General features: G+C 44.7%; 1 protein-coding gene across 5 annotated transcripts in view; it reads right to left on the reverse strand.

Annotated features, from left to right (window-relative positions):
- ADAM12 (ADAM metallopeptidase domain 12) overlaps positions 1–12,227 on the reverse strand; it is a 357,064-nt gene that overhangs the window by 304,691 nt on the left and 40,146 nt on the right. For 4 of the 5 annotated variants that reach the window (XM_027596330.2, XM_027596333.2, XM_027596331.2 and 1 more), the window contains exon 2: positions 9,627–9,763. In XM_027596330.2, coding sequence (XP_027452131.2) covers positions 9,627–9,763 — 137 coding nt within the window. Of the gene's footprint in view, positions 1–9,626; positions 9,764–12,227 lie in introns of those variants that run through there. The other variant, XM_027596332.2, reaches the window with a different exon arrangement.

Below are 12,227 nucleotides of genomic sequence, written 5' to 3' on the forward strand. Positions count from 1 at the left end.
TCAGACAAATCCCAAATGAGGAACGTTCTACAAAATCCCTGACGAGTACTTCTCAAAATCAATATCGTCAAAAATGTAAAGTCTAAGAAATTGTCAGAACCAAGTGGCAAGCTCTGATGACTACGTGTAACGGGGGATTCTGGATGGGATCTTTGAAAAAGTACATTAGGTAGAAACTAAGAAAATATGAATTAAGTATGGACTTCGGTTAGTAATAATGTACCAACACTGGTTCCTTAATTGTGACACATGCACCATAATGTAAGTCAGTAACAGGGGAGACACTGTGTGAGGTATACGGACGGGAACTCTGTACTAGCTTTACAATTTTTCTGTAAATCTCCAACTGTTCTCACATAAAATACATACTTTTAAAAAATCTAACAAGAACAGACTTTGAGAGAGGGAGAAATCAACTTTTCTTCATACCTGCCCCAAATCTCCAATGGGCAGATTTCTGCACATACATTAGTCCTGGGAGACATACATTTCCTTTTGCCCATTTACATGTGGTGCCATCATACATTCTCAGTAGGCAGATATTGCCCTTAATGGGGCAAAAAAGTGGTACTTGGGGAGGGGTTGAAAATTCTTAGATATTACCAATGATTTGTATCCCTCTAGAGCTTAACTCTAGCTAACAACTCTTATTTCTTGGTATTTAATTTCTCCCTAAAGAGAAATATAATTTAAAGTAATTTAAACTTAATTAAAATTAATTAAAATTAAATTTTCTCTTTAGGCAGGCAATAATGAAAAAATGGTTATAAAATACTGGTGTGTGCCACTCAAAAACACATACCTTATGATTACAAGGAAGTGTGCAAGGAATGGGGGAGTCCAGAGCATGTTAAATCAATACAGGGGGAAAATCTCACACAAGCTCTCTACACCAGCGTTACCCTACAGTCACATAATGGCCCTGCATTTGGCTGTTTTTAACATGATTTTACATACTTGGTTGCAAGCACTCTTGTCATAGATTTAAAAAGATTTCTCACTTTTTAAGGAAAAATAGAATGTAAAAAAAATCTGAACTTTGAACTTTGGTTGAATGAAACCTCATCACCAACATGACTGTTTACTGAACAACCAGGAAGGAACCCATCCCACTGGTTATGTTGTAACTTGTGAGAAATTCCGGAGTAAATGTATAGGTGAGGGCTTCCTCAGCCTTCACGTGATGTGAAATTACTAAATGCAACACTGATACATATTAAGTCTCTCTTGGGAAGGTATGCTCTTTTCCTCTAAACTGTGATTTAACAATCTTTAGCCTTTATAGAAATTTTATATTCTTTGAAATGTCCCCAATCCCCCAAACTATTTTCTTTTAGTGAAAAAGTTCAGGTTAAAATATAAAAAAACACATATCATTGTTATGAATGTGCCGTACATTGTAAATGCGAGTAACGGGGAAGCTGAGTGTGGGGTATATGGGGCTCTCTGTACTATCTTTGCAATGTAGCAGTAAATCTAAAACTACTCCAAAATCATTTATTTTAAAAAGCACAAATCTCTTATGAAGTACTTATTTAAATTTATTACAATCGTTAGTTCACTAAACTGTGAGCTTCTCAAGGGCGGATGGAGGCTCACCCATCCTGTGCCCAGGAACTTGACCGAGGACCTGGAATGCAACAGGTACTCACGTGCTCAGATGAATGCTTGGAAAATTGAAAACAGAATTCATCAGACTCTTTTGCTCCTACTCTCAAGCAACTATATGCTCTACCTCTCACTCAGATGTGGAGAGTCTTACCTAAGAATTATAAAGAAGAAAAAATAACTCTGTTTAAATAATGCAAACCACTCGATCTCCTAGCATTACCTAAATTTGTTATTTTAAAATATATTTTTAAAAAGTCCCAGTTCCATCATGATGCTAGACGTCTGGCGGGGCGGTGGCATGGGGAGGGAGTTGCAGAAACTGTGGGGAGACCTGATTCAATAGTCAATTTTAAAATAAATGACCTTAGGGCTTTGCTAAGAAGTCACAAGCAATAAATGAGTTAGCAGTGAGCCACGTGGAAATGTAGTCCCAGAGCCCCTCCTTGATGGAGAGGCGAGCTCCCAAAGCGGGGATCACAGCTGAACCAAGCTCAATAGCTTGGCTTGCGTTGTCCTTCTTGTGTGTTGGCCGAGTGGGAGGAGTGAACAGAAAAGCCGTGGAGGGATGGGAGCAGCACTCACATCTCGCTTAAGAAAGCCGGGGAAGGCCTTTGGCGGCATGACTGACAGCGAGCGGGAGAGCACGCCTGCCCTCCATCAGGACCGGCCGGAGTCCGGATTTACGAACCCGTCCCGATGCGGTGCACAAGGGGAGAAAAGCTGAAGATTTTCCTGGGGAAGCAGCAGAGCGCTACGGAAAGAACACCAGACTTCAGAATGTAAGGGACCTGGGCTCAGTCGCCGGACCTGCCACGTCCCGTTCCAGCGGGGGCGCGGCCACCCGCTGGCCTGCGCATGCGCACAGCACCCACCCTGCAGGGCCGCTGGGGGCACCCTGGGGGACATCTGTACACTAAGGACACCTAGTTCAGGGGCTGCAAACTACAGCCTGCCCTCAGGCCAAGTCCAGCCTACTGCCTGTGAGCTGAGAATGGTTTTACATTTTTGGATTTAAAAAAAAATAAAAGATTTCACGACACATGAAAATTACCTAAATTGCCTTAAATTCAAATTTTGACGCCCACAGAGGAAGTTTTTTAGAACACGGCCATGCCCAGTTGTTTAGGTACTGTCTACGCCTGACTTTATGCCACAAGGGGCAGAGCTGGGCAGCTGAGGCAGACAGCGCAGAGCCCGCGCTGCGGAATCACTGCGGAGCTCTTCACAGAAAAGGTTTACTAGCCTCTGGTCAAGGGAAGGTTCTCGGTGACTGTCCTTAGCCTTTGTAGTCTTTCCCCCAGTGCAGTGGCTCTCAAGGGGCAAGTTTTCACCCTCCCCCTCCCCAGGGGACATAGGGAGTTGACATGACTGTTGGGGACAGGCACTGCTGGCATCTGGTGGGTGGGGCGGGGGATGCTGAGCGCCCTCCATCACACAGGACGGGCCCCTGCCCGTGCATACACAACAAAGAACGAGCCAGCCTCATGGGCAACAGCACCAAGGTTGAGAAGCCCTGCCAGAAGGCCCAGAAGAAGTTAAGAGAAAGGAAAAGAGGCTGACACTTCACGGAGCGTGCTGAGGGTGCGACATCAGGTAGCAAGGCGACCGCTACCATCTCCTTTACAGAGGAGGAAACAGGCTCGGCCGAGGCTTGCCACCAGCCCAACAGTACACAGCGAGGCAGAGGCTGTGCAGGAGCCTGAATCCATTTCAGCATGTGCCAACACTTTTCTCCTTACGCAGTACATGGGACTGATGGAAGACAGTTGCGTTCCTGAAGATACAGGGGGGCCAGCTCTTCCCCCTCTAATCCCGCTCTCCCAGAAGGCTGGGCATGGTCTTGGCTGGGCGGGTTATGTGAGGCTGAAACAGGAGCCTCCTGTGTGCCCACACAGTCTCAAGGGGATTGTCAAGCAAGGCATGGGGCTGGGGGTCCAATGGGAGCTAAGTGGTTGGGGGTCGGGGGTACGGACCTTCCTAGGAGACTACATGGTCTGGAAATAATACATTTCTAAGGAATAGCTTCACGATGGGTATTTTAATATTGTATTCTTAAGAGGAAGCACTATTGGCCAGCTTTAAACTAATGTAAGCTCAATGTCCCATAAGTCGGAAAGGCTAACTGTTGAGCTTACTCAGCCAAGAAGCAGACACCAAAAGCTGGCCTGCAGCAACTCCTGCAATTATCAGAATAATCTCTTAGAGAAGGGGAAAGTCATTCCGTAGAGGGCTGGCCATGTAAACCCACCCAGACAGAGTAACAGGACCCTTCCTGGAACAGAGAGGCAATGTGGGGAGTTACTGCAGATAAGACATTAGCAACCACAAAAGTGAAAAATGCAGCATTCCAGCAAGCTATAAAAGACCTCTACGTGATTTAAAAGCCCCTGTAGTTGCTAAAGGGAGGTCAGCAACGTCTAAAAAGTTACAGTAGTTGGAGAGTGGTTTGCAAACTCTGCAGAAATGGAGAGGCTCCCAAGGCACCCTCTGGCATTTGAATAGAGTGCAAATGCTGACTTTCATTTGCTCTATCTTCTGTAGTAACTGTGGCCATCTTCACACCAGTGAGTGACCTGGGCTCTGGGCACACAGGAAAACTCGGAGCCAGGCCACAAAGCTGGTTACCTTGTTCCACTAGATGCCAAACACGGCATGAAGGGATGAGGGCATAAAGCCACTGCCCCCAGGGAAGGCACAGGTTGGCGGGAGAACTAGAAGTATAACGTAGTAATGAAAGCACAGTATGGTCTGTGCCAAAGGGCTGAGTCCCACACCGTGTGAAGGTGGGGTCCAAAGCCAACACAGAAGGCAGCAGTACCTAAGGCAGAGTCTAAATTAATCTTCAAAATGCCTTATGGTTTTCATGCTTTTTAAAGATTTTATTTATTTCTTTGAGAGAGAGAGAGAGAGTGTGTGTGTGTGTGTGTGTGTGTGTGTGTAGGAGGAGGGGCAGAGGGGGAGGGAGAGGGACAAGCAGACTCTGGGTGAGTTTGGAGCCCAGCATGGGGCTCAATCTCACAACCCTGAGATCATGACCTGAGCGGAGACCACGAGTCAGATGCTTAACCAACTGAGTCACCCAGGCACCCCAGTTTTCATGCTTTTATACAAGTTCGACATGGCCCTTTCTTCTCTCTAGAATGTTTCTTGGGTTGAGCATAGTTGAGCTGGTTTTCTTTTGGCCCTGCTGTAAAATGGTGTCCAACGGGAAGAACGGGCAATAAGCAGCTTGCCCAGCAAGAGGTGGAAGGACCTGAGGAAGCAGCAGATGCAGCTGCCCCCTCATGCCCACCCCTCCTGCTCCGTGGGCAGATCAGGGGATATATACATCTGATCTAGCTTTGTGTCTGCAGCATCCGTCTGTGCCATGTGCACAGGCTCCATCTGCGTGAGTCAAGTGTGTGCATGGCATGACTTCACATCAGGGAGATGCGTGTGACTATGAGCACAAAGACACAGGAAGGACCGATTTGTCCGCGGGAGCTCAAGATGAGCTTCACAAGAGAAGGTACAATTTAAGCTGGGGCTTCAGATATCAGGGACACAGCATATGGCAACAAAGAACATGGCATATTTAGGTAGTAAGCTGACCGGGATGAGTTCAATGGCTGGGAGGTAGGAGTAGGGCCTTCAGCATCAGGACAGCCCAGCCTGTAAAGCATCTTGGGCATCATGCAAGGAAACTGGTTTGAAGTCAGACATTATGGGTAGGAAGCAGGAAGGCTACAGGCTAGATCTGTGTCTTAGACAAATTGCCCTGCTTGCATTTGTAGAATGTCTGGAGCAGAGAAGGACTAATGAGGCATGGTGGGAAAGGGCCATGTGTTAGACATACTGGGCCAGTGGACTCAACCTCACCATGTCTCCAACCTCATGATCTGAGGCGAAAAGGGGATGATAATCTTATCTTCTAGGAGCTATTAAATAAAATAGGGAAGATGGACAGGGGGCGGTGTCCACTTTGGGGCACAGCGCATTTAAAATAATTGGGGGGGTGCCTGGGTAGCTCAGTTGTTAAGTGTCTGCCTTCGGCTCAGGTCATGATCCCAGGGTCCTGGGATCGAGTCCCATATCGGGCTCCCTGCTTGGCAGGAAGCCTGCTTCTCCCTCTTCCACTCCCTCTGCTTGTGTTCCTGCTCTCGTGCTCTCTCTCTCTCTCTGTCAAATAAATAAATAAAATCTTTAAAAAAAAAAAATAAAATAATTGGGAACTTTCAGCTGGAGGCGCCAGAAATCCATTGGAAGTTGGGACTGAATCTCAGAATCAAAGCAAAGTGAGTGATGTGGATTTTAAGTCCATGTATGTTAGAGGACAGATGGTGAGGTCATCATATGAAATGCGCCTGACAGCGTACTTCCCACACGGCAGGGGCTCAGGTGCGGTGGCTGATGTAAGCTGTAGTCATTCCTGTGAATGGCCCCCACCCCCTGCTGCTCTGGGGGACGATGAGGCCACAGAAGTGAATGACAGGGCCAGCGGGAGTACTCTGTCAGAAGAAAATCAGTGGAAACCAACAGTTAAGGGACAAAGCCAAAAAGAGGAGTAAAAAGCAAGAATTAAAAACATGCGAGGAGAAACAAGAGAGAACAGGGTCTGGGGAGCCAGAGGAAGTGAGAATTTCAAAGGAGAGTGATTCGGTGTCAAAGCGAGTGAGATAAAGAGTGAAGGGCACAGGCTGTCTTCGGAAGTTGGGAGGCTACCTACGGCCTTGGCAAGGGCCATTGTTGTGACAAAACGCTGGGAGAGGAGGCTGCTCCTGGGGGGTGGGAATGCAGGGGAGGCGAGCCTGGATGGGGAACCCCATGACAAGTCTCCCTGGAAGGCCTGAAGCAGAGGTCCTTTGAAGGAAATGAAAGGCTTCTTTCAATGCATGCAGCAGCATCTACTTCTGCCATTTTAATTAGTTGTTATCCGATATTTGGTATTTGAGACCCACAATATGCTAAGGGAAGCTTTGGTTTCATGTTCTCATCCGTCTGTGTCTTTACTTTCCACTTCGCACACTATTTCCACATATTCATTCTCATGTGAGAAAGCTGGAAGTTGGAAATTTCCGGGAGCATTCGAAGGCTGGGCTCAACAGAGATCATCTCCTGATCAAGTCACATCCTGACATGTCTTCTCTGGGTCCAGGATTGAGTTTTTTCAAGACATGAAATTGGAGAGGGGTCCCTAAAACACTTTAAACTTGCAATATCACCTTACATTTGTGTAGCTGGATTTTAGATCCTGATGTATTTTTACAGCCATTGTTTCATCTCATTCTTACAATGACCCTAAGGGAGAGGAAAAGCAGGTAAGCTTATCCTCATATTATAGATCAAAACAACAGCAAGCAAACAAACAAAACGCTGGAAGCTCCAATTCATGCAAGGTCACGTCCTTTCCCATCCCCTACTCTTTCAAGTAAATTATCAGTGGCAATAATGCCTTGATTTATAAAAGGCCTAATAATATCCTATCCAGACATATTTCAATCGCAGAGCAGGGAGAAAGAGAATGAGAGAGAGAGACCATATGACAGTACCTTTCCCTAAATTATCTCAGTCAGGTTGACCACCACTCTAGCAGTTTCCAATAATGCCATGGTTCTAATCTTGTGTGCTCATTAGAATCCCCTTGGCAGGGCGCCTGGGCGGCTCAGTCGGTGAAGCGACCGCCTTCGGCTCAGGTCATGATCCCGGAGTCCTGGGATCGAGCCCCGCATCGGGCTCCCGGCTCAGCGGGGAGCCTGCTTCTCCCTCTGACCTTCTCCCCTCTCATGCTGTTTCTCTCTCTCTCTCTCAAATAAATAAATAAAATCTTAAAAAAGAAAAAAAAAAAAGCATCCCCTTGGCAGCACTTTATAAAAAGGAAGATGCCTGGGCCTTCCCTAAAACTAAATCAAACTGTCAAAGACTGGTTGACTAGAAACATACAAGAGAGCAAAGAATAAAACAGCAGAGCAGAAAAGCAAGAATGTGTAACTAAAACTACATTCTAAGGTACAGCAGGCATAGTTGTGTGGAAAAAATGATCATTAATGTATGTTTTGAATACTTGAGGATATTGATGCAGTTTAAAATTAAAATGTTGACTGTTCAATTTGAAAACAAGACACAAACATACTCACCATTAGGCGGAATCCCTATTCTCAAAACCGGTGCGCACATCTACCTCGTGGAGGATTATGGCACACGCGTACAAGCACATTAACAGACATTTACATGTACCCTTTATCATGTGGGCTCTTAGTGGTTAACCAGAACATATGGGTACACACTGTAACTACAGAGCCATGATGCTGATTCCATGAGCCCCATGGCATTATGACAAAATGCTGTTCCCCAAATCACCTAAGTCCCTATTTTCTTAAGTAATGTCAGTAACCTGGAGTTACTTTAGTGTACTTGGTATATGCCTACTACCTGCATGGTTCCAATCAGGAGGTAGAACTGCAGAGGAGCTAAGACAGTTATCAAATAATAATTGTTTTCTAAGTTTTCTATAAAGATGGTGCTGGTGGCCCACAGTCATCAGGTTGTGGCGAGAAGCAGATGTGCCAGATGCTTCTTGATGTCTACATGACGGCTGGCTGGCAGGGAGGAGAAAGCTGGAGGTCCGAAACCAGAGCCCACCTGAACGGGTCCACTCCAAGGGCATGCCGAGAACCCTCATCAGGTTGTTGCTCTGATACGCTCCCCAGATAGGGAGGCCAGGTAAAATACAGGACACCAGTTAAATGTGGACTTTGATAAATAACAATGTCCCAAATACTGCATGGGGCAGACTTACAAACAAAATTCACTGTTTATCTAAAGTCCAAGTTTAAAGGGCATTCTGTACTTTTATTTACTAAGTTCGGCACCCCTCCTATCAGGGAAAGCCCCCACAATGGTTTCCACCACCCAAGAAACTTCAGATTGTTCCATATTTTTGTATTATTAATTAGCACCTATAAATATTTTAAAGACATACTTTCTGAAATAATATTCTTCTCTTTTCTGCATCTATCATATCATTTCTAATTTTTCAGATTAAGGGCACAATGAACTATTCTTTAATGTCTTAAGTCTTTCTTCCAGGAAACACCATCAATACCACCATGAGTGACTTATACTTTGTATATTAAATTTGCAACAGTATCCATGAAACAGAAATACTCAAAAAGTGCAGATTTAGCATTTGGATCCTTTAACCAAATCTCCAACCTTTCTGAATGCTCACTTTCAACTGAAAGCCTTTCTAGAAAATAATGATGTAAATCATATTATCATTACTCACATAAAGGTGGCCCACTGCAGCCCTTCCAGAAAGCTACAGAGGATTTTCACAATCTCAACTGCTCTTTAAAAAAAAAAAATCTGTTTTCTATTATGAAAAATAATCTAAAAATAGTTCCACATAACACAAGGACAAAGCCATCTGTATGATCTCTCCAAAGAGCTCATATTTCTATAGATTTTTATCACTTTCCAACTGTTTCATCAAGTTCTGAAATTTAAGAAAGTCACGTAGATTTGGCAGCTAAAACTCCTCAAAATATTAAATTGAATCACTAATATTGCAATTATTTTATATTATTCTTTTACATCATAGAAGGCTCAAATAAAACATGTATCAAAATAAAGCACAAAACTGCATTAAAATTCATTACGAACTTCCTTAAAAGTCACATTAACATGTTTCTACCAATAAGCGATGGATAAAACCAAAATGTCGATGCAACAGAAAAATACCCAGCACTCCAGTAAAACACACAGAGAAATTATGTATCTGGAAATGTTAGCCCTGGTGTGTGTTTGGAAGAATAACTTTCAACAGATGTAAATAATGTTGGGCCACTCATCAGGACTGTCACATCAAAACTGGTATTTTCTCTTCTTAAGAATCAAGATTTCACTCTAGAAGAATAAAGTCAGCATTAGAATAAAGACAAAACTTGAACAGAAGAATATGAATGCAGTTAATGTGATTTTTAAACTTGAGCCATCCAAGAGAAGTCCAGAAAATGAGAGAAAATGAAACAACTGACCTTTGCATGGATGCTCTCCATTGGGTCCCAGAGGTCTCCATTCAAGAGAGAGACACGGACGACTTCGTAAGCTCCTCCCCGGCCCCTTCTTCCAGCCAGCTGCATGGAAGGTGCTAATTTGCTTCCCAGGTTCACCCCTGCATCAAAAAGAAAACAGCCCTGTTCTTCATTCTTGTCAGGAAGAGTCTGGCATCAGACACTTATGACATAAATGACGCAGTGAAAATATTTGGAAGCCGAAGGGAGCCAGGGAAACAGCACTATCTATTAAGTCATGATCAGTGTTAAAAGTGATGAATTCTCTGTCAATCTAGCCAAACAATTTTGTGACTTAAACAAAAGCTAATTTTTCCCTTCAAGTCCTATGGCATGTGCTGGGTGATGATCGAAGTCAAAGTATATAATTCCATCCTTCAACAAGCAACAAAAACACACAAGTGGTGACTTTTTAAATGATGAATTAATGCCTTGCTTCAGATCAGCTCTCTATTAAACATGTCAAGGCTTTAGCTGTATTAAGACTAAATCCATTTACTTAAGTCCCAGTGAATCAGCTCAACACAATGCCAATTCTCCTCTCTGTACTTACGCAGGCTAATTTTATATGCTTCAGTGAGTGATTCTATAGACAAAATTAATTTGCTAGTTCAGACTGACTAGACTGGTTTATGCAAAAAAAAATTAAGTCATTCAATAAACTATTATATGATCTTGTTTCTTGGGGTCCTGTCGAACCAGTTAATGTCCCGACACAGGTTCATTTTAGCCCCATTTCCATAAACAATCCTAATGGAAAGTATAACATTTTTTTCTCTTCTGGAGAGTGTATCGCTTTCTTAACAAGTCGGGTAATTTCTCTGGGCTTGTTCTCCTATGAGGTCACGTTCCTGCTATTTGGTGCGACCACAGTATATCCCTCAAGGTAAAGGATGGGAGCAGATTCCCTCACATGTTATTCCCATTTCTTCAACCAGGACTCATAATTTTCAGACCTGAGTCATAATAGCACCGTTTTAAGTTACTAAGGAGTTCACATTTATTGGGCACAAATGGTATTGAAATTTTAATCCCAGACATTTTACAGTTCTCCAAATACTTTTAAATCCACACCATTTTATCATTCTCAATGTGGAAGTCTGCAGTTATATTCAGGTTACAAAAGGATTACTACTTGAGTATTAACTGTCTGACACAGCCCCTCTGGAAAATTCTCAAGCTGATCACAAAGCATTTAAAACTCCCAGGTGTTGAGGGACCACAGGCAGGGATGAGCAGAGAGTCAGGGACACGGCCAGTGGCAGAGGAGGTGAGTGGACCCACTGGCCATGAGGGGTTGGGTGTGGGTGAGGGGGAGAGGACCATGAGCCACATGAAGGAGGAAGGAGAGTGTGCGGGGCTCAGGCCCGGGACAAGCTGAGTTTTTGGGGATGAACCCACATTCAAGTGATGAGGGTTCCAGCCCTGTAACCAGGGGGGATGGTTCTAGGTGGTGACATCTGTGGGCACTGACGGAGGGCTGGATGGAAGTGGAAGAACTGGAAAGAATTGCTATCTGAATGGAAAATGCTGTAGCCCTTCTCCTGGCCAGAGGGGGCAGCCAGTGGCAGCACAGAGATGGTGCTTAAATGACCTTGATTTCATACCCTTCATTGCGCTCCCCGGTAGTGTGACATCAGTACAAGTAGGGCTAAGACATACCCCAGCACCAGTATCAACTCTTCCACGAATCAGCTGTGGGTCTCCGGTCCAGTTGTTTGCCCCCTGGTTGGTTCGTTCACTCATTCACTTACTCATTCGACAACTATTTATTCCCTATCTTCTGATGGACACTCTGATGTCTTCCATTCAAAAAGCCCATCATTTCCGCTTTGGGCCAGTGTGCACTAATGTCACCGGGGTGGAGACAACCCCTCTTCCTACCCTGCTGGGACCCTCATCTTGTAAATGCAGCTTAACACCAGAAGACTCAGTTCTCTCCATCCTGTGCGTCTAAGAGAGGGGCAAAGACAAAGCTGCCCTCATGACTTGTGTTGTGTTGGCAGAAAGATGAAAAACATGACCATTTCAGAGAGCGGTCAGGACTACGAAAGAACAGGGCTACGGGGGCTTAGTGTTTTCCTTGTGCCGCTTCTGTAAATTTGCGATGGCTTCCAAATAAAAGATAACAAGAAAACCGAGCTGACGGTAGAGTCGTGGGGAGGGCTCCTGTTGATGGATAGGCCAGGAAAGACCTTTACTTGTTGGGCGAGGGTGCACATTAGCCCAGACGTGAAGATGAGAACCTTCCAGCCCCACACAGAACCAGAGGAAGAATGAGTCAGCAGGACAGCACGTGCTTTCCTTTTCCATAAAATGAGGCAGAGCTTGGGAAGGCCAGGAGAAAATATGCATGAAGCACAGAGAACAACATCCACTGGTTTCACCAGCATCATTCTCGCCAAGACCCGGGTCTCTTGCTCAGGACTCTCAGTGGGATTCCCAAGTCGGAATTTCCAGAAGTTCATGCTGATCCAGTTATACAGCTCCTGCAGAGCCAGACTACAGAGTGTAATTAGCTGAATGTATCTTAACAGAGAGCAGGTGTGTTATTCAAATTGGACT

The sequence above is a fragment of the Zalophus californianus genome, chromosome 15 (assembly GCF_009762305.2).
Source record: "Zalophus californianus isolate mZalCal1 chromosome 15, mZalCal1.pri.v2, whole genome shotgun sequence".
In the NCBI taxonomy this organism is placed as follows: Eukaryota; Metazoa; Chordata; class Mammalia; order Carnivora; family Otariidae; genus Zalophus; species Zalophus californianus.